Source organism: Amyelois transitella, chromosome 28 (assembly GCF_032362555.1).
Source record: "Amyelois transitella isolate CPQ chromosome 28, ilAmyTran1.1, whole genome shotgun sequence".
Lineage (NCBI taxonomy): Eukaryota > Metazoa > Arthropoda > Insecta > Lepidoptera > Pyralidae > Amyelois > Amyelois transitella.
In genome coordinates this window covers 1,222,030-1,248,178 of record NC_083531.1, presented here as the reverse complement: position 1 = coordinate 1,248,178, position 26,149 = coordinate 1,222,030, and the positions used below count along the sequence as shown (strand labels likewise).

At 34.6% G+C, this 26,149-nt stretch overlaps 2 protein-coding genes across 5 annotated transcripts; one reads left to right on the top strand and one right to left on the bottom strand.

Annotated features, from left to right (window-relative positions):
* The first annotated feature begins 262 nt into the window (after nucleotides 1–262).
* On the top strand, nucleotides 263–11,991 carry LOC106133730 (circumsporozoite protein). Of its 4 annotated transcripts, XM_013333550.2 has the most exons (13): nucleotides 263–368; nucleotides 1,458–1,503; nucleotides 2,963–3,013; nucleotides 3,639–3,683; nucleotides 4,443–4,469; nucleotides 5,210–5,398; nucleotides 5,988–6,152; nucleotides 6,923–7,066; nucleotides 7,609–7,659; nucleotides 8,752–8,787; nucleotides 9,793–10,287; nucleotides 11,052–11,147; nucleotides 11,905–11,991. In XM_013333550.2, exons 1-12 carry the CDS (start codon nucleotides 339–341, stop codon nucleotides 11,141–11,143), a joined length of 1,371 nt encoding a protein of 456 aa, XP_013189004.1. In that variant the 5' UTR covers nucleotides 263–338; the 3' UTR covers nucleotides 11,144–11,147; nucleotides 11,905–11,991. The 4 variants fall into 4 exon arrangements, with proteins under 4 accessions (XP_013189004.1, XP_060808346.1, XP_013189005.1 ...); XM_060952363.1 differs by lacking the exon at nucleotides 8,752–8,787; XM_013333551.2 differs by lacking the exons at nucleotides 5,210–5,398; nucleotides 5,988–6,152.
* On the bottom strand, nucleotides 11,272–24,168 carry LOC106133692 (uncharacterized). The gene is made up of 17 exons (XM_013333503.2): nucleotides 24,077–24,168; nucleotides 23,330–23,485; nucleotides 22,501–22,525; nucleotides 22,235–22,261; nucleotides 21,414–21,467; nucleotides 21,091–21,135; nucleotides 20,634–20,678; nucleotides 19,997–20,017; nucleotides 19,675–19,737; nucleotides 19,280–19,349; nucleotides 18,103–18,209; nucleotides 17,334–17,387; nucleotides 16,259–16,312; nucleotides 15,244–15,294; nucleotides 14,851–14,871; nucleotides 14,108–14,152; nucleotides 11,272–13,665 (listed from the first exon to the last, which is right to left on the bottom strand). The coding sequence occupies exons 1-17, from the start codon at nucleotides 24,110–24,112 to the stop codon at nucleotides 13,388–13,390; spliced, it is 1,152 nt and encodes a 383-aa protein (XP_013188957.1). The 5' UTR covers nucleotides 24,113–24,168; the 3' UTR covers nucleotides 11,272–13,387.
* Between the last annotated feature and the right edge of the window lie 1,981 nt (nucleotides 24,169–26,149).

Below are 26,149 nucleotides of genomic sequence, written 5' to 3'. Positions count from 1 at the left end.
ACTCGGCTTAATGATAAAATTGAGATCAAATTGTGACGGTTGCTAGAAGAAGAATTCGCCTAGAAGAAGAATGTCAAGTCTATAAGACCCTTACTTTCCTTATACGACATCCATGGAAAAGAGATGGAGTATAAAAACCTTATTAAGTAAAACACAAACAGACAAAATTTCCTTTCGCTGTATATGTACATATTTTCGCCTATACAATAGTGCGTTTGGGTATTTAAAAGGCGTGTCTAATTGTTCTGTTTACACAGAAAACCTGGTCTTGATATAAAATGAGTCCATAACGAGTTTATTGTCAGTCAGTTCAGTTTGACGTCAAATCTCCCGCCAAAATGAAAGCCGCCATTGTGATTTTGTGTTTGGTAAGTCGCCATCTTTTTTCTTGTTTATTTTTTTTATTCTGTCGTATCAAGGACGTCCGTCCAGGGTTCTTCGTCTGAGATATTTGGTTCAATAACATTATTTTTGAGTATTCTCACCTCTCTGGAGACTGGATGGTTAGATTTTTACACGAAGCGATTCCCGTCTGACCTCCGCAACCAATACAGGGGAATTTAGCTAAGCCTAGCTCATATATGTTTCAACGTTATTGAAGTCCCTATAATATTAAAGACATGGTTATAATGTATGTATGTAAGTATCATGTTCCTGAATATATAGCACCATATGGCTATAATATAATAAGGCTGTATGAAAATATTTACTTTTTGGGATAAGTTCACCATTGCTTATTTTTGTTTTAGTGTAGCAATATATTTTTTCTTAACCTTTCTATACTCGCGCTAATTATTATGACACATATGTATACTGGCGCACGGTTTTACAGACCGATAATTCATACCCCTACGATATATTTCTCTGAATACATATATTTTTAAATATTATTATTATTTTAAAATTTAGAACATAATGAAATAAAATATCATGGTAATACTTAATTTTTTAATTATTTTACTAACTTTCAGTCTATCACAAATCAGGTGAATAATATGAATGAAGTGAAAGCTTTATGCAAGTGCATTGAAAGATTTTTACATATGTAGGTACCTACGGTCGGGTGCAGATAAAACTAACTAACTCTCCATATAATTCATGGAATTCATCTGTTCTCCACCGTTCCTATTTCTTCACTCGTTTTCTCCTACTTATCATCCTTTCTTACATACATACATATGGTCACGTCTATATCCCTTGCGGGGTAGACAGAGCCAACAGGCTTGAAAAGACTGAATGGCCACGTTCAGCTATTTGGCTTAATGATGGAATTGAAATTCAAATAGTGACAGGTTGCTAGCCCATCGCCTAACTAAGAATCCCAAGTTTGTAAGCCTATCCCTTAGTCGTCTTTTACGACATCCATGAGAAAGAGATGGAGTGGTCCTATTCTTTTTGTATTGGTGCCGGGAACCACACGGCACATCATCCTTTCTTCATCTCCTTGTTTGTTGCAGATCGGTACAGCCGTGTCATTCCCAACATTTGGGTTACTTAAGCACGGTAAGTTTCAGCGATGGCTACAAAAATCTATAATTCCCTATCTGACTGCGAAACAAAAGTAGAAAATATAAACTTATTTATTAAAAACTTAAAACTACTTATGACCGATAAATGCTCCTATACATTGCACAAGTTTTTAAATGATAGAAATATTGATATTTAAATTATTTTTTATTATTATATGTATATATAATTTTATCAATTAAATACATGTTAAAAATTATATTCATTTTAAATTACTTATTAATGTTCTCTCCAAATATAATACGATTTTTTTTATTGTTATATTCAACATAATAGCAGACATAAACATGTCCGCCGTTCTATATTATACTATATTGCAAAAAATTGCAATGCCCGACAGGGTTCATATTATACCTATTTATAAGCAGTAACTGTAATTAAACTGATGTACTTTATGATATGCAATCAAGATTTTGAATTTGAATTATATAAGATTTAAATAATTTATATATCAAAAGAAAACACAAGTAAACAAAACACAAGTGTGCCGTGTGGTCGGGAACCAATACAAAAAAGAATAGGACCACTCCATCTCTTTCCCATGGATGTCGTAAAAGGCGACTAAGGGATAGTCTTACAAACTTGGGATTCTTTTTTGGGCGATGGGCTAGCAACCTGTCACTATTTGAATCTCAATTCTATCACTAGGCCAAATAGCTGAACGTGGCTTTCAGTCTTATCAAGCCTGTTTGCTCTGTCTACCCCGCAAGGGATATAGACGTGACCATATGTATGTAGTTTTATGTTAGGTTTAATTTATTTATTTATCAAAAGAAAACACAAGTATTCGCTTATAGAGAAACATGTTTAAGATCGATTCAAACAAATTATCGGGCAGCGTACTTTTCGAGAAAGCACATAAAGGTCAGACGAAAACGAAGATTCATCACGGTCGTTACAAATCGTCCGTGTTTAGAAGAATATGCGTGGGGTCAAATAATATAAATACGTGTTGGTAAATTAAAATAAAAACTATAATAAAAAACTTAAAACATAAACATATCGTGAGTAATAATTCTAATTCCTGACAAATCATTGTGAAAAAAATAACAAAAGAAGAATCATTATTTTTCTTCAATTAAATAATTACTTTTTTCTACGCGGCCAGTGCGATATACATTATATAAGTGCGCTATATATTATTTTAAACAGAACGCGTGCGTTTTAAGTGCGCTATATTTATTTTAAAAATGAATTTTTATTGTACAACTTGATCTAACCGAGGTTAAATCTTGCGGCGAGAATAGATGAACATCAAAGATCTTAAATCTTTAAAAGTTTAAACGACAATTCCTCGGGACTTTAGTGCCATTAATATATTTATTTTTTTATTAATTTTTTTTTTGACAACTTAGTACTCTCTGCCTACCCCTCCGGGAAAGAGGAGTGATTTTATGTATGTATGTATAAATAATCGTATATGCCTTTCTTACAGCCGCTGGAGGTGCTGGAGGTTTAGGAGGTGCCTCAGGCATCGCGAAGAAAGGTGATTCTCATTTTTATTTTATTTTCTTCAAGAGATACTTACAGTTTAGTGCCGTGTGGCACTTTAGAACAGAACCGCTCTATATCTTTCCCATGGATATCGCAAACGGCGACTAAGGGATAGGCTAATAAAGTTGGGTTTCTTCTTAGTCTATTGGCTAGTAGTAACGTGTTATTATTTTAATCTCAATTCCATCTTTGAGCTATACAGCTGAACGTGGCTATAAAGTCTTTATGAGACTGTTGGCTCTGTCTACCGCGTAAGGGATAGAAAAGGACAAAGTAAATTAGTCTTTTCCTTGATTGGCTAGAATCTTGATAAATAGAAATCATCGTTTTTTCGTAAACCGTGTGGTTCCCGGCACCAATACAAAAAAGAATAGGAACCACTCCATCTCTTTCCCATGGATGTCGTAAAAGGCGACTAAGGGTTAGGCTTACAAAATTGGGATTCTTTTTTAGGCGATGGGCTAGCAACCTATCACTATTTGAATCTCAATTCTATCATTAAGCCAAATAGCTGAACGTGGCCATTCAGTCTTTTCAAGACTGTCGGCTCTGTCTACCCCGCAAGGGATATAGACGTGACCATATGTATGTATGTATGTATTCGTTTTTTTTTTCAGCTGCCGGTCTCGGAGCAGCGTCGCATGGTCTTGGTGGCGCCAAAGGTAATTAAAGTTTATAAATCTGGGGGCACGGCAGTGCCTTCGCCAAGTTTGAGCAAAAATTAACGGCACGGACGTACCATCCTTTTTTTCGAAGCAAATCAGGCTATTTTCGACCTACAATTTCGTTATGGATGAAACAAGAAGCCAGAATTTTCAGTAACTATTATTTGTTTAAAACATCAAATATTTTTAATATTGGCATGATAATAACTTATGTAATAACTTAAGACAGAAGGTCCTTTAAGTAGAGACTTTAAATAGATTAACCGATTAACTTTTTACAGTAGAAAGACTGAGCTGCGAGACTTGGGTTTTTTTACACGATGTTTTTGATGGCATAAATTAATATACCGTAACATAGTTCTAAGATATCAATGAATCAGATTTTATTATTAACTATGAATACAAACTAAAACTAGTTATAAAAAAAGAAAGATGATTAAGAACTAAAATTATATTTACTCTCAATTAAGTTTTTTTTTACATTTTCCATTATTTCATCACTCCTTATAGTTGCAGCGTGATGTGATATAGCCAAAAGCCTTCCTCGATAAGTGGTCTATTCAACACGAAAATAATTATTCAATTCGAACCAGCAGTCCCTGAGATTAGCGCGTTCAAACAAACAAACAAAAAAGTAACAAACAAACAAACTCTTCAGCTTTGTAATATTAGTATAGATACGATTTAGGCGATGGGCTAGCACCCTGTCACTATTTCATTTCTCAATTCCAATTCAATTTATTTTTTAAATTTCAGACTGTGGCGATGCTTTGGGTGGGGCAGGTAAGTCTTTTTAAGCCGACATTAAAAAAGGCATTATATTTATCGTCATTATTTCGCCATCTGATACAACTTTTGATGTCTGCTCCTCGAAAGCTACGTAAAATAAGTTTGGGGTGTTGTTTTAACAAGATACATACATACATACATTTAATCGCGTACCTATCCCTTACGTGGTAGACATAGACAGCAGTCTCGCAAAACCTGAAAGGTGACGTTCAGCAGTACGGCTTAATGATAGAATTGAGATTAAATTAGTGACAGGTTGTCAAGAATAAAAAGGAGACATGGATTATGAAGTAAATTAAGACAATGAACAGGACTTGATTCATTTGGATAGTAATGCTGGAAGCGAATGAGAAGAATAAGAGAAGAAGACAAATTAAAACCTTGCAACTCAACAGCTTCAAAACATTTTATATAATAAAGGAAAAAACGAAACTAAAGACGAGCATTAATGGAACAAGAAATGTGATGCAAAGGAGTTGAGCGCGCAAAAAGGACAAGCACTATGTACTATCAACTTTTTGGTCTATGAATTTAAAGTGTTCTCGCGGCACGTCGTTTCGAGTCTTGATTTTAATCAAAATGCTCCATTCAACCTTACTTTACAAGATCTTGCCATTCTTGATCCAAGAAAAACTAAACTAGGAGAAACAGCAAGAGAATCATCATCTCCTAAAGTATTGGCATTAACGGTAACAAACTTAATGATACACATGTTTTATTACACTGTTTAATAGCAGGTGGTATTCCCGGACAAGTCAATCCCGTTGGGGGTGTAGCCGTGGCCGCTGGCGGCGCTGAGGGCGCAGCCTCGCACGGTGTCGGAGCCAGTGTAGACGCAGCAGGCGATGCGTTCGATGGAGCAACAAAAGCGGCTGGCTCTGCTATCACAGGGGTTACTGGTGGTGCGGGAGATATTGCGTCAGGTAAAACAGACGCTAAAGCGACCATGGATGTAAGAGAAAGGATTATATTCCCTGTTTTAAAGTGACCGATTCTGCTCTCAACACATGGGAAGGTATCGGATCGGACTCACGAATTCCTAACGGAAGCTGTTTGCTTTGAAATTCGGAAAGCATTTTAAGCATACAATGCTCGTGAGAGAAACGTGGCAACCACCTCATATAGTGGAGAGTTTCCAGAAATTGTAAAAATTAAGGGAATGGATTAAATACATACTGTGCTTTTGTTATATTTTTAATTCGGAAAGCATTTTAAGCATACAATGCACACGTATGTTAAGCCCATCTGAATCTCTCGTAATTAAATATGCACTGTTAAAGTGTTTTATTATGCTAGTGTTTCGGAAAGCATTATAAAGCATACAATGCGCACATAGTGTAATGTGTCAACTAGACTTCTTGGAGCAACGAGATTCGTAGCTTTAAAAAATATTAAGAGAAGACATCACTAGTACATCTAAATACTTCTCAAAACCTACCATTCAAGCAGATACGACGGAGTCAATCTGGATAATACAAATTTCCAAATAATTCATAACCTGAGTGTTTTTAGGAAATTTCGCCGGTGGGGTTGGTAACGTTGCCAAAGGAGGGTTGGATGCTGTAGGCAACGCAGCTGATGGGTCTAGGTCAGCTGTGGGGGATGCGTCAAGCGGGGCAGCAAATGCTGTTCACGACGCTGCCAATGGCGCTGACAAAGGAGCAACTACAGTTCTTGGTATAATAATACTATAATGTAACCATTCCAACTAATGTATGTAGTGACATATTTTAGAAAATGTCGCACAAGGCACGCATGTTGGACCTTTGTCCCCGTGAAAACCTCATAGGAGACAACATATAAAAGAAAATGTAGTATCTATGACTTTTTTAAAATACTCATGATATCATCAATAAAGAAAATCATTCTGTGAATTTCTAGATTTTCACATAGATAAACTGCAGAATTGAAATTCTTGCTCCACTATATATAATAAAAAGTGCTTTGCAAGTTACTTCTCCTAAACTCTCAGTAGGTATTATTTGACGAAATCAGGAAGAATTTAAACTCTCTGATGAGGTTGTACAGATTCAACTTGAATTGCAACCTACTCAATGAGAAAAGAAAAATTATGGATCAAAGTTATTTAAAACAGCAGAGAATATGGTGAACCGCTACTCAAACGGAGTAATGTTGTTAATAGAAATCGTTTTATTGGCCTATAGAATGAAATAAAACTCAATATTATAAATTCCTTAATGGCATGACATGTTCATTCTATTACAGCAAATTTTCATGCTCTTATTTGGAGAAGCGCCTTGTTAATATTCTACCAGATGATGACATTTACATTAAACGTGGACATTTCTCAAGGGACAAGTTCAATATTGATAAGACAAAAAGAAATGACACAAAAATTGTGGACATCTTTACAAAACACTTCAAAGAATTATAACGACAAACTCGGTCATCAATTATCGATTCTAAAGATTTGTCGGTTGGGGCAGGTGGGAACGGTACTCCAATAGGTGGAACTCTGGACGCAGCTGCTGGAATAACCAATGGTGTTGCTGATGAAGGAGCACACATCACTAGTGGAACAGCTGACGCCGGTGACGGCATTGTAGATGGGTTCACTGGAAATGCTCCAGGTGAAAGACCGTCTAAAATTATTTATTTTACTTTATGCGTTTATTCTATTTCTATTTCTATTTTTTGTATTCATTATATAATGTTAAATTAAATTTATTAATGTCTACTTAGACCGTGTAGTTCCCGGCAACAATATAAAAAAAAGAATAGGACCACTCCATCTCATTTCCCGTGGATGTCGTAAGAGGCGACTGAGGGATAGGCTTTTAAACTTGGGATTCTTCTTTTAGGCTACTCTCTACTTAGCTCAAATTGAATGTCTGTCACGAGCCATGGCACTCATGATATTAGTTCGTTGTCAATGAAATTAATAGTTCATCATCTTTTGATTAGATGTTTCTTCCTTTATCTTTTCCCGATAAGCTTGACTTTTGAGCGAAATTGATTCATTAAACTTTTCACTTCTTGTATTTTGACCTTCTGTTCATTCATTTTGTAACATTAATAACATGTACCATAATAATTATTCTTCTGTTTCGAATTTTGTTTTTTTCACTTTGTGTACCTAATTTATTATTTTTATGATTTATTTTATTTACAGGAGGTTCTAATTTAGATCACGGCATCGGCTCTGCTGTTGGCGGTGGTAAAGGTATGTTATTAATTCTTATATTAATTTATTTCCCGGCACCATTAGATAAAAAAAAATAGGACCACTCCATCTCTTTCCCACGGATGACGTAAAAGACGACTAAGAGATAGGCTTATAAACTTGGGATTTCTCTTTTAGGCGATGGGCTAGCAACCTGTCACTATTTGAATCTCAATTCTATCACTGAGCCAAACAGCTGAGCGTGGCCTATCAGTCTTTTCAAGACTGGTGGCTCTGTCTACCCCGCTAGGGATATAGACGTGATCATGTTTTATGATGTATGAATGTATGTAATTTCACACTACTCAAGAGGGTGGATCTAATTATATCTAGGTATAAGTTGTGTTGTCATACATAATTAACTTATAACACATCTCTTTTTTGCACCGGGGGTAAATCTAAGAACTCCCTCGATTAAATCATCAATATTCTCTATCAGGACGTTTTCGCTCGATTAAATTCGGTCTTCCTTCACTACTTTCAACTTCCACAACTCTTAACGGCTCTACCGATTTTGATCAAACTTTCTTAGAACAATCGCACGTAAATCACCTTTATTTAAAACTAGCTGTACCCGTGATTTCGAGATAGCCTAAAGCCTTCCTTGATAAATGTTCTATTCAACGCAAAAATAATTTTTTAAATTCGAACCAGTAGTTTTTTAGATTAGCGCGTTCAAACAAACAAACAAACTCTTCAGCTTTATAATATTAGTATAGATACGATTTAGGCGATGGGCTAGCACGTTTGGTCTTGAAACTCAGACCAGTTTCAGAAACATGTTCCACATAATAATTATTCTTCTGTTTTGATTTTTTTTTATAATAGGCTTATTTAGTTATATACATATAATAGGCTTACAAAGTTGGGATTCTTTTTTAGGCGATGGGCTAGCAACCTGTCACTATTTGAATCTCAATTCTATCATTAAGTCAAATAGCTGAACGTGGCCATGCATTCAGTCTTTTCAAGACTGTTGGCTCTGTCTACCCCGCAAGGGATATAGACGTGACCATATGTTATGTTATGTTGAATTTTTTTTCACTTCGTGTACCTAATATATTATTTTTATGATTTATTTTATTTATTTAGATCACGGCATCGGCTCTGCTGTCGGCGGTGGTAAAGGTATGTCATAAATTTCTATATTTATTTCCTCCTCTATGTATATATGTAAGTATATGATTTCACAAATTTACACGTTTTGCAAAAAGTTGTTTGTTTAATTTCATTCATTAGATATAGTTTTTCATACAAACATTAATATAATTACGTCTATTCCCCTTGCGGGGTGGACAGAGCCAACAGTCTCGAAAAGACCAATAAGCCACGTTCAGCTGTATATAATTCAGCTTAATGATAGAATTTATGTTTAAATAGTAACAGCCCATCGCCCAAAAGAAGAATACCTAGTTTATAACCCTATCCCTTAGTCGCCTTTTACGACACCCATGGTAAGATTTAAAGTGGTTCTATTTGAAAGTGTCGGGGATCACTTTAAACTTATATGTATGTATGTATAATTAGAGGCCGCCCGCGACTACGTCCGCGTGGAATCATTCCCGCGGGAACTCCGGGATAAAAAGTAGCCAATATGTTATTCTGAGTCTTCAGCTACCTACATACCAAATTTCATCGTAATCGGTCCGGTAGTTTTTGCGTGAAAGAGTAACAAACATCCATACAGACATCCTGACATACTCACAAACTTTCGCATTAATAATATTAGTATAGATTATTGCACATAAGTTACATAAGTGTAAGATAAGATATAATTGTGTGATGCTAATAAACTTTTATTAATTCATTCATTCAAACTATGGTTGGGTTTAGTACGGAACTATGACGTTTATTACTCTAGCAATCCACTCTTTAGTGACTCCTTTGCAAAATCTCTTTTGTGTCCTTCGTTTTCTATAACACTCCTCTGTTCTACAAGAGGTTATGATACACGATGATACAATTTTTATGTCCCATATAGGTATTGAAGTTATTACGAAATTTTGGTGTTAACATCTGGTGTTTAAGAGACCATGCTCTATAACTATTGTATTTAGGAATTTATTTAATGAATGGAAACTGGCAGATTTGGTAAAAAAAATGTTGCTAAACAACAATAAATCAAAATTTCAGGAACTGGTGATCTCGCCAATGAAGCTGGCAGCATTATCAGTGGCCTACACAAAGGGAAAGGAAAAGGAAATCATGGAAGCGGCAATGGAATCGGAAATAACAATAATAACAATTCTGGAAATAATAATTCTGGAAATAACGATTCTCCATGCGATGATAACAACAAAGATGCCGATGGTAATCCCTGTGATGAAAACGATAATGGAAATGGAAACAACGGAGGCAACAACGGCGGAAATAACGGTGGAAACAACGGTGGAAACAACGGTGGAAACAACGGTGGAAACAACGGTGGAAACAACGGAGGAAACAATGGTGGAAACAACGGAGGAAACAACGGAGGAAACAATGGAGAAAACGATTGTGATGACAACGGAGGAAACAACGGCGGAAATAACGGAGGAAACAACGGCGGAAACAAAGGCGGTAACAACGGAGGAAACAACGGTGGAAACAACGGAGGAAACAACGGGAGTGACGGCTACACCAAAACTGGTAAGTGTTCTAAATGTATTTCTTTTTTCTAATTTTTCTTTACTAGCCACCTGCCCCGGGTAGCATTTATGATATTCATACAAACTTGTTACCCAATTTAGTACTTTAGGGGTTGATTTTTGAAACAAAAGGGAAATTTTTCGAAATTTATAATAACAGTAAGGGATTGAGTCTTAAGTTAATTCAAATTCAAAATTAAAAATTTTTATTCCTTATTTTAGGATAGGTACTTCGTGTCGCTTAATAATTGTCAAAATGTATGGTTTAACAACATTGGTTGACGTCAAATAAATTACTTAAAACTAAGTTTACTGCCGCTTCCAAGGCGTCAGTGCAGAAGAAGCGGTAACAAACTGTTTTTCAGTCAACCCAAAAAAAAATTATAATAAACTGATAGGCCGCGCTCAGCTAGATAGCATTCTAGATAGCGAATTGAGATCCAAATAGTGAAAGATTGCCAATCTCCCGTCTAAAAGAAGAATACATACATACATATAATCACTTCTATATCGCTTGCGGGATAGACAGAGTCCGACAGTCTTGAAAAAACTGATAGGCCGCGATCAGCTGTTTGCCTTACTGATGCTATTGAGATTCATATAAAGTGACAGGTTACCCATCGCCTAAAAGAATGCCAAGTTAATAAGCCTATCACTTACTCGCCTTTTACGACATACATTGGGAAAGACATGGGGTGTAATTCTGCTCTAAAGTGCGGTAAACCACACGGCAGTGTTGATACTAAAACACAGGATATTTTGCAGGAGCCGATTTAGAAGCCAATGTGTCGGCTACCATCAAAGGGTCAGTGAGCAAGGTCTCCGGGGGCGGTAATGATGACAACAAAGACTGCTGAAAAGGTAATAAATTTATTGTACAATACAATACAATTTATTTTAATTCAATAAATATATTGTACAATACAATACAATAAACCTTTATTGCCAATACAAAAAAAAATACATACATACATATGGTTACGTCTATACCTATCCCTTGCGGGGTAGACAGAGCCAACAGTCTTGAAAAGACCGATTGGCCACGTTCAGCTATTTGGCTTAATGATAGAATTGAGACGGAGTGGTCCTATTCATTTTTCTATTGATGCCTAGAACCACGCGGCTCTCGAATATTTATATTTATATACGAGCTTCCGCCCACGATTCCGTCCGCGCGGATGTCGGTCTTCGCGTGGATGGTTTATTTCCCCATTTTGAGTAACTCGGACAATGACTCTTATAAATATCTATTGGACCCAAATACTACTAGGCTTTGCCTAGCATATTTCGATGTTTTAGTGAGAGAAGATCGCTTAAACTGAAAATTTAAGAATTTTTTTCTACGATTTTTTTCAGAATATGAAATATCCCATTTTATGCCCAGGATAATAAGGTATAATTATACCAAGTTTCATCGAAATCGAACCGTTAGTTTTCACGTGATGGCTCAACATACAGACAGACAGACAAAAAAATTTTGAATAACATATTTGGGTTTGGTATCGATCCAGTATCGATCCAGTAACACCCCCTGCTATTTATTTTTTCAATATTTTTAATGTACAGAATTGACCCTTCTACAGATTTATTATATGTATAGATTTGTTTTTGTTTACAGGCAGACAAGTACACCTACCTAATACGATCCAGGGACTAAAGAGTGTACAGTCATAATTTACTCGTAAATAAAGCAAACATTCATTTTTATAGTGGTTTTATTTTTAAATAATTTCTTTGTACGTCTCTGAATTCCACTGCCATTACTCTTTCCAGAGTAATTAGTTCAATTGCAAAATCATTTTTTTTTATTCATTACTAACTGTGTCCGCGACTTCGTCCGCGTGGAATGGTTTTTGGGCATCTCTGAAGCCCTTAAGGATGAATGGTTTTCCTCGTTTTTTTTTTACATTTTCCATTATTTTTTTGCTCCTTATAGTTGCAGTGTGATATTCAACACAAAAAGAATTTTTCAATTCGCACCAGTCGTTCCTGAGATTAGTGCGTTCAAACAAACAAACTCTTCAGCTTTATAATAATTAGTACCTTTAGATATAGGACATTTCAAACATCACTTAATAATTGTCATATATTTGGTTCTACAACATTGGTTGACGTCAAATAAATAACTTAAAACACTAAGTTTACTGCCGCTTCCGAACCGTCAGTGCAGAAGCGGTAACAAACTGCACTGCAACATTTTATTCAATAATGTCAACTTCACAATTATCCAAACTTAGAATAGAAATGTGGACGAGAGAAATACATTTTTATGATTATTTGATTTAATTGAAATTTAAATAACACATATACATATACATATAATCAAGTCTATATCCCTTGCGGGGTAAATAGAGCCAACAGTCTTGAAAAGACTGAATGGCCACGTTCAGCTATTTGGCTAAATGATAGAATTGAGATTCAAATAGTGACAGGTTGCTAGCGCATCGCCTAAAAAAGAATCCCAATTTTGTAAGCCTATCCCTTAGTCGCCTTTTACGATATCCATGGGAAAGAGATGGAGTGGTCCTATATCTTTTTTGTATTGGTGCCGGGAACCACACGGCTATTATATTTAAATAACATAGTAATATGTTAGTGAAATTCAGAAATAGCGAAGTAATTATGTTGCCTATTGCCTAAATGACGACGGACGTACTGTCTGTCACAGTTGTGCGATTCTCGGCACTGAATCTAATAGTCCCCGGGTTCAATCCTCATGAGAAAACGCTCATCAGGTTGAACAACTTTTGTTAAGACGTCATTTTGATATTTCCTATAGTTTAGCTGAGTTGTTATGGTTCGATATCAGCTGTACCAGGTTCCAAAATAAATTATACGCTATATGTTGGCCAGGAATAAGAGCTATACAATAAAAAAAGTTTCATTCAAATCCGTCCAGTAGTTCCGGAGATTAGCGTGTATAAACAAACACACAGACTTCTTTTTTTCAAATTCATGCTCGGTTACTATTTTTTTTTTTTTAAATTTAAAAATATTTTACTGTTTTATTATATGTATTTTATATTTATGTTTTATTATAATATGTATTGATAGCATTTTGATTATATTTTTATAGAAATAACGAATCATAAACGGGCATTTCAGTCACAGTCGCCATCTTCTGTATTTTCTTTTCCATTATCCCCTTTATTTTCCTCATCGCAATCCTCATTACCGGTATTACCGGTATTTTCATCACTCCCATCTTCACAATCTTCACCAGTGTTGCCGTTACCGCCGTTTTCATCATCACAGTCTTCATCACCTTCATCACCGTTACCACCTTTATCATCTTCACAATTTTTCAGAGCTCCACCGAATTGGTATCTACCACAATTCTTTATGACATCTTTGATATCATTTTCATGGCATGCTACGTCTGAAAATTAAAAATAAACCCCTAAAGTAATTCTTCTCTTTTTACGAGATCAAGTACCTGACACATATTTTTATTTATCTACCTACATACAGTCATACAGTCTTTTCAAAACTGTAGGCGCTGTCTCTCCCGTAAGTGATAAAAATGTCATTATATAAGTTTTGTACAAGGCTGTGTTTGTAATATCTTGATTGCACAGAAATTTACACATTTACAAAAAATATCTTATCATGACTTATCATGTTTTAACTATTGGCGCTGTCTCATCCGTAAGGGATAAAGACGTCACTTTATTATGTACACAAGTACCGAAACTTGAAAAAACAGTACGTCTAAAATTACCAAAGTGACGATAAAAATGTCGTCTCCAAATTTAAGTTACAACAGGTATATCCAAAAAAAGACGTAAAATTTCTTAAAAAAAACTACAATAGGTACATACCCAGTCCGCAAATCTTGAAGATAGGCGTGAGGTAGTCGATTATTCCTGAGTAACAAAGTAATTAGTTAGTTGTCATAACGAAGTTTAATGCGTCGGTAAAGTAGCCCCAGTAAGCAGGGCTACTTTACCACCCTTATCACTTAAAGGTATGAAAATATAGCTATTGGCCAATTCTCAGACCTACTCCATATGCTCACAAAATTTCATGAGAATCGGTCAAGCCGTTTCGGAGGAGTACGGAAACGAACATTGTGACACGAGAATTTTATGTATAAGATAAAAAAAAATGTATAATAAACCATTTGTGTCTTCAAATTAAACACTAGCCAACTGGTTTGAACTGGTCCATCAGATAAAAAACAAACCAGAAGATTAAAGAAAATTTCAAACACAAGTGACAAAATAAACCGAGAGCTAAAATAATAAAAAATAAAAGACTTATCTCTCCAACCATACCATACAGCTGTAGATAAATATTTATATGTAAGTATATTACTTAGGTCCTCAAATATGATTTTTTTTAAACTGAGTGACAGAAAAATCAAAAGAAAAAAAAAAACAAATGAATGAAGATTAACGAAACACAAATACATGTGTACCTAAATAGGTACCTATATAAATTTGAATTTAGAATTCCCAACCAAATGGGGAATAATATTATAGTGTAAGACATAAAGATAGATAAAAAAACATCCGGGCGGAGACGGGTGCAAAAGCTAGTTGTATCTTTCAGAGAAACTCACCTTCAACAAGGTCAGGTCCATCTGAAATACAAGTTAAAAAATTAATAATTAATAAAAATAATATATATAAAACAAAAACTTTCTGTGATTATGTTTTATAATAAATTTATTTTCACATACAAACATACATAAAATCACAGACCACATCTTTCCACTCGCCACGATCTCTGCACACTTCCTTCGCTTCATCCACATTCATAACTCTCTTCATGCAAGCTCGGCGGTTTCGGGTACTCTTGACCTGACCCTTTACCAGGACGTCCTTAATTCGACCAAGATACGTTCGTCTAGGTTTTCCCACTCCGACCTTTCCCTCCACATTCCCCTTGTATATTTGCTTAGTCTGTTTTCATTCATAGATTTTTCTAGAAACAATAAAAAAAGAATACTTACAGCCATCAGTGCAACTGTAGCTGTTACCAATAACACCAAGGATAGATGCCACTAGAAAAAGGAAAAAATCATTCATTCATATATAGATATATAATATACTAGCGACCCGCCCCGGCCTCGCACGGGTGCATAATTATAAATGTTATTATACTTAAAAACCTTCCTCTTGAATCACTCTACCTGTTACAAAAACCGCATCAAAATCCGTTGCGTAATTTTAAAGATTTAAGCATACAGACAAACAGACTAAAATAGCGACTTTGTTTTATACTATGTAGTGAAGTGCCGTGTGGTTCCCGGCACCAATAGAAGAAAGAATAGGACCACTCCATCTCTCTCCCAAGGATGTCATAAAAGGCGACTACGGGGTAGGCTTATAAACTTGGGATTCTTCTTTTAGGCGATGGGCTAGCAACCTGTCAATATTTGAATCTCAATTCTATCATTAAGCCAAATAGTTGAACGTGGCCATTAAGTCTTTTCAAGACTGGTGGCTCTGACTGTCTACCCGGCAAGGGATATAGACGTGATTTTATATATGACATACATACATATAATCACGTCTATATCCCTTGCGGGGTAGACAGAGCCAACAGTCTTGAAAAGACTGATAGGCCACGCTCAGCTGTTTGGCTTACTGATAGAATTGAGATTCAAATAGTGACAGGTTGCTAGCCCATCGCCTAAAAGAAGAATCCCAAGTTTATAAGCCTATCCCTTACTCGCCTTTTACGTCATCCGTGAAAAAGAGATCCTATTCTTATTTATATTGGTGCCGGGAACCACACGGCACAAATGATACATACATACATACATATGGTCACGTCAATGTCCCGTGCGGGGCAGACAGAGACAGCAGTTTTGAAAGACTGATAGACTACGTTTAGCTGTTTGGTTTAATGACAGAATTAAGATTAAAATAGTGACAGGTTGCTAGCCCATCGCCTAAACTTATTAGGCGCCTAGACGTGATTATACTATGTATTAATGATTGTTCTTTAACTGATATACTTACATGCAACAACTACATGTTCTATATCCTTCCACGCCCATATGTGTTTAGCGTCATCTAGATTTAAAAAAATAAACAGATTTATTAAAAAAAAAACAATTGTGTGCCATGGAAGTACGTAGTTAAAGTTCTTTAGTTTTTTTAAGAAAACGGTTGACACTATAAATATATGCGCGACAAATTATACAGATTCAGTTAGCCTCGATCTAAGTTCGAAACTTGTGTTACGAGATACTAACTCAACGGTACTATATTTTTTAATAAATACTTATATAGATAAACATCCAAGACCCAGGCCAATCAGAGAAAGTTATTTTCCCATCATGCCCTGGCCGGGATTCGAACCCGGGACCTCCGGTGTCGCAGACAAGCGTACTACCGCTGCGCCACAGAGACAATACAGGAAACCAATAATTGGCATCTTTTTCATTAAACGTAGAGCATAACCTACTACTATTATAAAGGCGAAAGTTTGTATGGATGTTTGTTACTCTTTCACGCAAAAACTACTGAACCGATTACCATGAAATTTGGTATGTAGGTAGCTGAAGACCCAGAATAACACATAGGCTACTTTTTATCCCAGAGTTCCCGCGGGATTGATAGGGTTTCCATGCGGACGAAGCCGCGGGCGGCCTCTAGTTGGATATAATCAAAGATTGCAACTTAGAGAAGAAATATTGCCGTCATCTTTGGGTCATTTTAACACGGTTTTGTAACGAATACTATTTATTAATAACATCTCATAATAAAAACACTCAAAGAAGATATACCGACTTACCAATATTTCATACATACATACATATAGTCACAACTATCTCCCTTCCGGGGTAGACAGAGCCCACAGTCCTGAAAAGACTGAATGGCAACGTTCAGCTATTTGGCTTAACAGAATTGAGATTCAAATATAGACAGGTTGCTAGCCCATCGCCCAAATGAAGAATCCCAAGTTTATAAGCCTATTCCTTAGTAGCCTTTTACGACATTCACAGAATAGAGATGGTGTGACCCTGTTCTTTTATATTTGTGCCGGGAACCACACGGTACACATTATAAAGTATATAAAAATGAAACTTACGACTGAATAACTTGGTAACGTCTTTCACTATTTTTATAATAGTCTGGATAGATGCTGAAAACAAAGAATATCCTTTAGTTTTATAAATTTCCATTAAAAACGCTTTTAGCATTATAGAGACACTTATCTAAGTATACTAATATTATAAAGCTGAAGAGTTTGTTTTATTGTTTGTTTGAATGCGCTAATCTCAGGTACTACAGGTTGGAATTGAAAAGTTCTTTTTGTGTTGAATAAACCATTTATCGAGGAAGGCTTTAGGCTATAAAACATCACGCTGCAACTATTAGGAGCGAAGAAATAATGGAAAATGTGAAAAATATTCACCCTTGAGGGTTTCAATGGTGCCCAAAATAACTATCCCACGCGGTTAAAGTTGCGGGCACAGCTAATTTTAGAATAATATGGAACATCGACAGGATTTTATCGGTTATTTTGATGAATTTCACATCGACGGGCAATACTATTTTAAAGCAGTACATACATACATACATATGGTCACGTCTATCTCCCTTGCGGGGTAGACAGAGCCAACAGTCTTAAAAAGACTGAATGGCCACGTTCAGCTATTTGGCTTAACGACAGAATTGAGATTCAACTAGTGACAGGTTGCTAGCCTATCGCCTAAAAAATAATCCCAAGTTTCTAAGCCTATCCATTAGTCGCCTTTTACGACATCCATGGGAAAGAGATGGAGTGGTCCTATTCTTTTATGTATTGGTGCCGGGAACCACACGGTTGTTGCATAGCAGTTGAAGGGATAACTTACGATGTAATCCTGTAAGTCCTTTTCCATGAGAAGTCTTGTGAACTAACTGGTTTATTTGATTAGCACAGTCTCCAAGGTGGTAATGATCTATGATGTCCAGCGGTGTCCTGCAGATAGACATATAATATGACAAGACCAATTTGATATTTTTTGTATGTATAGTGTTTAATAAATAAATAATAAATAAATATATACGGGACAAATTACACAGATTGAGTTAGCCTCGAAGTAAGTTCGAGACTTGTGTTACGAGATACTAACTCAACGATACAATAATTTTATAATAAATACTTATATAGATAAACATCCAAGACCCAGGCCAATCAAAAAAAGTTCTTTTCTCATCATGCCCTGGCCGGGATTCGAACCCGGGACCTCCGGTGTCACAGACAAGTGTACTACCGCTGCGCCACAGAGGCCGACAAATGTTTATAATGTATTTTATGTTGTATTTTTTTTTTAAATCATTTATTCAGTATTCTTACAACACATACAAAATATATCTACCAAAGTGTTTATCTATGTTCGGTGAGTCGCTATAACATTTACTATTTAGATATTTTTTAAACTTTAATTTAAACATTTTAAATTCTTTAGTATACAACTCCTGAAGTTATGCATTTTTTGTAATGTATTGGATATTTTATGTATGTAAATATACATATGTATTTATAATGTGTTTTGTATGTTTTATATGTATCTTGTATGTATTTATGCATTTTATGTTTTTTGATATTTTATGTATATAAATATACATATGTATAGTTGGAAGCGGTAGTAGTCATAATTAGATTTAAGTGATGCGACGTCAATAAGTGATACCTTGTATCCAATTTTTAAAATAAATCTATTCTATTCTACATATACATACATAAGGTCATATCCCTTGCGGGGTAGACAGGGCCAACAGTCTTGCAAAGACTGAATGGCTACGTTCAGCTATTTGGCTTTAAGATAAAATTGAGATTCAAATAGTGACAGTTTGCTAGCCCATCGCCTAAAAAAGAATCAAAAGTTTGTAAGCCTATCCCTTAGTCGCCTTTTACGACATCCACGGGAAAGAGATGGTGTGGTCCTATTCTTTTTTGTATTGGTGCCGGGAACCACACGGCTTCTATAGTTTTTATTAATTATATATGTATTCAAATAAATGATTGATTGATCGTGATTCACTCACTTGTGCCCACCAGTGTAGGGGCTGCAACCGAATTCCTTCCCGAAATCTTTGTGACACACAGGTGATAAGCCTGTAAAAAAAATCGGTTGTCTTAAAGTCGGTTTACTGACGATAGTCGAACGTGACAACGTCTTAAGAAAATACTGATGGAATGGTATCATTTTTTATAAGGAAATTTTAATTTCATTTGATTAATAGATTTTCCGGCCAGGGCATGATTAGAAAAGAACTATCTCTGATTGGCCTGGGTCTTGGATGTTTATCTCTATATAAATATTAATTATAAAATATAGTATCGTTGAGTTAGTATCTCGTGACACAAGTCTCGAACTTACTTCGAGGCTAACTCAATCTGTGTAATTTGTGCCGTATATTATTGAAATGTGAATAAGCACCTGATACTGGTAATTTTCCATGTCCGCTGACACAAAGTAGTATCTTGAAAGCGGCTATAGCGACTGAAAAATTAAAATTTCAAAATAAAAACATTTAAATTTTTTTTTTAAATATACACTGCCTCAATATCTCAAAATGTAGATAACTAGAGAAAATAAATTTTAGGATATGAACAAAGGAAAAAACATAAATAATTGTTGAAATTATTAACTTAATAGTTTAAATCAAAAAAAAAAATTGAAAATAAATTAAATCTTACATAAATAAAGAATCATCTTCATATAAAAAATGTCACACTTAATTTAATTCAGTTATACTCACTTGATCCAATTATAGCACCCACTGAAAAATAAAAGCTCTATTATAAATAAAAAAATTAAATGAATTTGTTTTTAAATTAATTATGTACAAACACAGTGTCCTATTCGAAAAAAAAAATACTTTAAAAACATGCGTAAGATTCCAAATTTAAAATAAAAGTTAGTACATTCATATAAATGTCCTCAGTCTTAAGCAAATTTAAAAGGATGAGGCGTTCTTATTGCATTCAGGCAACAAGTCAATAATCATCTTTTCGACCAGTATATTTTCTTAAACTATACACAATCATCCAACTTTTGTTGTATATGTTAATTTATATAGTCATACTTATGTATGTAAACTATTATAGATAAAAATAAAACTCTTTATTGCACCATAAGAGTAAAACATACAAAACAGCACAAAACAGACAGAGATGGTACAAAGGCCGACTTATCGCCAATGCAATCTCTTCCGGTAAAACCTATTATTGATATATATGTATATTAATTTTTCTTCTACATTTATCGCACCACCCGTACATCTATCTTAGTTTGGACCAAAGGTTCGACTGGCAGAGAATGCCTTGTGGCATTAAGTCCACCTGTTGTACATTTTACGTGCATGAAGTTTAAATAAATTTAAAAAAAATACTCACATGCAGGTAATGCAACTCCAACTATTATCCCGAGTGCTTTTGACACTGGAAAATAAATCTCATAAAATTATATATTATACACACAAACATTCATAAAGTCACACTATTTTTCCGGAGAGACAGGCTGAGATTGCATATTTCTACTTGTCACGATACCAGCCTATTTATTTCACTTAATCTTCAACTCCTCTTGAAAATATATTGAAAAGAAATTCGCAAATAACTCATACCTACATTTGACAAAGAGATATACCTCTTATTTTTTTTACTTACATATAAGTACATACATATAAAGATTAATTCAATTATTTACAAGTAAAAACTTTCAAACATAAAAATTATCATCATTTAGTCAGTCACGTGATCAAATTAAGTGGGTTTTATTTATACAAACTATCGGATAAATCTACATAATATATTTAATTAATATTCATTAATCATAATAAAAACTACTTACGACCAATGATGCTATGAATAGCAATTGTCAAATGAAGCGGAAATGCTGTAATGTCACATATAAAATTAATTAAAATATTTGTTTTTAAAATTGTATTGACAATAGCAAAGATAAAATAAAGCGTTTAATACCGTTATAAATTGTAAATAGTAAATCTGAATCCTGCCATCCATCTGGATGTGACATCTATTGAGGAGACATCTTTTCAAGACTCTTATTGAGTATATAATATTTAACGTTTAATAAGTAAATATACTACACAAATCGAGTTAGTCTCGAAGTAAGTTCCAAAATACCTATAAAATAGAAAAAAAGGTAGTTACCAAGTTTAGAAAGTCCCAATAAAATGCTACCGGCGTGTGCTACATGCGCTACACCTAAAATAAAATAAAAAATATAGAAATTAAATTGTTTTTTATTTTTTAATTTTTTTCTGTTACTACCTACATACCTACCAATTTTTTTTTCATTAAAACCTATTTCAATACTTACGTGAGATTTTATACCATTGCATTTTAATTACCACCAACATATTATTTAATAGCCGCGAATTTAGACCTCGCGAACACATTCAATTTTTACAAAATTGTGAATATCTCAAAAACTATCTGACAGATTTTGATGCCCCACGTCATTAACTTAATACTTATTGACAGATCTTTTGAATTTCATTCAAAATCAGACCAACGATCACACACAAGAACTCTGTCTGATCCGTACTTAAACGTTAAAAACAAGTTTTCGTGAAGGAGTAAATTGAAAAAGAAAATAACTGCGATTGTCTTTTTGTTATGGTGTTTTACGAATAAATTCTTTTTACTTTACTTTTACTTTTACTAATGTGTTCATGCACTTCTTTCCTGAACTAATTTAAAATTGTATATTTTCGTTAAAACAATTACATTATACATTAAATACAAACGGGACTTATAAGTTTACAATTTGCTCTTCAACTTGTCTCTCGATCGTCACTTCTTTTTTTTCAGTCTGAAAAACTCTTTTTTTATTTGTGGCCAGTTGCAAACATAAAGTGGTTGCTTATTTCCAAACATAATGAAACGGCTTTGTGACTTTTTCGCCCGCCTTGTTAAAAGCGTTGCCGTTTTCCCAAATCGATTTCTGAATATTGTCAAAATTAACTTACTTTTAACACAACCTTTGGCCAGGAATGCTGAAAACAATTTAATTATTTAACACGATTATTGTATTTAATAATTAACATAGGTAATAATTTTGTTATAGGTATATGATGTTGTGAAGATATAGTCAGTATCTAAAAGAAGTAAAAAGAGAATATTAAGATGGTAAAGTCATGTAAAAAGAATTCATAAAAAGCAAATATTCAAAGCGATTGTAAATTTTAACATCGGAAAATGTCAAAGATAAAAGAATTAAATAAAAAAACTTTACCTAAAGGTATCAGAGGAAGTTCTGCCTGAAAATTAAAATAACGTTGTCATTAGATGTCATACAGAAAACACTAATATGGATTTTTACTAAACATATAGTCACGTCTATATCCCTTGCGGGGTAGACAGAGCCAACAGTCTTGAAGACACTGACATTCATCTATTTGGCTTTACATATATGTTTAGTGACAGATTGCTAGCCCACCCCTTAGTCGCCTTTTACGACATCCATTAGAAGGAGATGGAGTGGTCCTATTATTTTTTTCTTTTGGTGCCGGGAACCACACGGCAATTACGTATCCAATAGCAAAAAAAAACTAACAAGCAGGCTAGAGTAAATTAAAAAGCTGTTTGTGAATAAAACCTTTTTCTTAAAACTAATAAAATAGGGAAAATTAACAAAGACGGAGTTACAATTTTGTAAGCATACTGTCACTATTCGATCCGAACTCTATTCTTAATTTGAAATGACATTGTTTGGGCATTCATCCCATCGTAATCCGAATAGGTAGGCTTTCACTCTCCACTTTCTTCGAATTGCAATTGTAGGTAACGGATAAGGGTTGTATTATGGTTGTATATTATTAATTATAATAATAATATCGTCGACGTCCTGGTAAAAGGTTAGGTCAAAAGTACCCGAAACCGCCGAGCTTGCATGAAAAGAGAAAACGTGGATGAAGCGAAGGAAGTGTGCAGAGATCGTGGCAAGTGGAAAGAGGTAGTCTTTGCCTACCCCTACGGGAAAGAGGCGTGATTTTATGTACGTATGTATGTATGTAACGGATAAGTAATCCTTCTAAAATAAAAACGCTTGAAGATGATCTTACCGCCTTAAAAACATGAGGAACTCCTAATGCCGCAGCTTTGGTCTTCCACACGGGCCACCAGGGTTTGGGTGTGGTCTTCAGAACAGACCTCACGAAGTGGCCGAAGTCCAAGATGTGATGATGATGGTGGGGCAAAGGAGCTACCGCCAGCGTGATCTTCATGGTTTTTAGGATTGCACAGTTAATAACAAAACAAAATAGATACATAAATAAATTGACGGCACCAATAGAAAAAAGAATAGGACCGTTCCATCTATTTCCCATGGATGTCGTAAAAACCGATTTAGGGATAGGCAAACTTGGCATTCTTCTTTTAGGCGACGGGCTAGCAACCTGTCACTATATGAAACTCGGTTCTATCGTTACACGATTATGATTCGTTTTCAAGAATGTTGGCTCTGTCTACTCCGCAAGGGATGTAGACGTGATTATAGGTATCTATGTAATTGAAAATGTAAAAGTGTTTTTCAATTGTTGCCGTTAACATTTGAAACTAAATAAATAAAAAAAATATATATGGGACAAATTACACTGATTGAGTTAGCCTCGAAGTAAGTTCGAGACCTGAGTCTATTTTTCATAAACAAAATAGACTCAGGTTGATTTTATTATTTAATAATTATTGATTCTTTTCAAAGATTTCGATAAATATATTTTTATTTGTTTTCATTGAATGATATAGTTTTACTTAAAATAGTGAATTAAAACCTATTTCTAAGTTATTATTTTAAAATTATATTTACTTACCAAAGCGGCAAGAATCAAAAATTTTAGTGCTATCATTTTGTACTTACTCCACTAGGAAACTTTAGCAAGTACTAAACTGCATTTTTTAACTTCATATTTATACTAAGGAATTATTGTTTACATTGTTTTTATAATTACACCTGTATTTATATACTACATAATGCAAACAAGTGCATAAAAAAATAAAGGCAAAAACGATGACGTTTTTTTTTTCAAAGTAAAGAAATAAGTATGTACCTATATCTTATAAAGTTTCGTTAAGTTAGTGTCTATATAATCTATATAGCAGTAAAATGACATAACTTTAACTTTTTGGCGGGAACTCAAACGAAATGTCGGTTCAGTAATATTTCCCCAAAAAAGTCTCGTGAAAGGGCGAAGTAAGTCCATTGTTAAAATGTAAATGTTCTTTAACGATGAATTGTTAAAACTCGACATTGGCAAAAATAAGCAGAATCTATACTTTTGTTTCTTGTTATTATCTTTTTATTCCTCCTGTCTTTAGTCCCGGTTGCATCCTCACCACTCTGGAGAGACCGGGGTATGCCTTTGACCATGGATCCTAGATTGGGTGAGTCAGGTTATTACACGAAGCGACTTCTATCTGATCTCCGCAACCTATTCAGGGGAACCTAACCCGTACTGGATCGATTATGGTTACACATTTAGTAGCCTGAATATAAAATGGATGCAATTGAAGAATGTTTTAATATTCACAACGACTTAGGTCAATAACTGAGTACTTGGTAAAACGGCTGGGTAAACATGTTTATACAGTATTTTATGCAAGAATCTACTTCGTGCACCGGCACCAATACAATAAAGAATAGGACCACTCCATCTCTTTCTCGTGGATGTCGTAAAAGGCGACTAAGGGATAGGCTTACAAACTTGGGATTCATTTTTAGGCGATGGGTTAGCAACCTGTCACTATTTGAATCTCAATTCTATCATTAAGCCAAATAGCTGAACGTGGTTATTCAGTCTTTTCAGGACAGTTGGCTCTGTCTACCCCGCAAGGGTTATAGACGTGAACATATGTATGTTTGTATGCACAATTTTCCAAAAAAAAGGCTTTGTTCGCGACGAGTGATAAACTAATTTATGAATGAAAATCCGAATAACTGGAAAGATTATAGAGCCTTCCTAAAATGACCTTTTCTTTTACAAAAAATAAAAATAAAGTGATAGGTTATGAAAAGGTTTACTTAACTAATTAACGCCGACACTCTTGACCTTAATTAAATATGTTAATTAGTGTAATTGCAAACAGTTTCAATATAAATATGAATTTAATAATTGAATATTCAAATTAATTCATATTATTGTTTAGTTGGTACATGTTGATATCTGTTTTATGTATCTACTTACGTATTATTTGAAAATATCTCTTGTATAAATTTATGTATATAAAAAACATCAACTAATCAAATAATTTACGTAGAATGTAACCAATCTTCTTGAAATTTTTCGTAATTAATTTATGTTGTTGTTGACTAGGCTTATAAACTTGGGATTCCTCTTTTAGGCGATGGGCTAGCAACCTGTCACTATTTGAATCTCAATTCTATCATTAAGCCAAACAGCTGAGCGTGGCCTATCAGTCTTTTCAAGACTGGTGGCTCTGTCTTCCCCGCTAGGGATATAGACGTGATCATATGTATGTATGATGTTGACTACACACAATTCACAATTTCATATAGAATACAAATTAATTAAGTTAATTGTACCTACCGATATAATTAAGAGTCTGGAGAATAACATAGGGTACTTTTCATACCTGTTAAAACTAATTTATGGAAAAACATGTACATATTATTTCGTTGGCGGCGCTAAATTTAAGTGAATGCGTGGATAAATGCTACTTTTAAAATACATACATAGATATGGTCACGTCTATATCCCTTGCGGGGTAGACAGAGCCAACAGTCTTGAAAAGACTGAATGGCCACGTTCATCTATTTGGCTTAATGATAGAATTAAGATTCAAATAGTGATGATAGGTTTGCTAACCCATCGACTAAAACAGAATCCCAAGTTTATAAGCCTAAAAACTTTTAAAATAATTGTTTA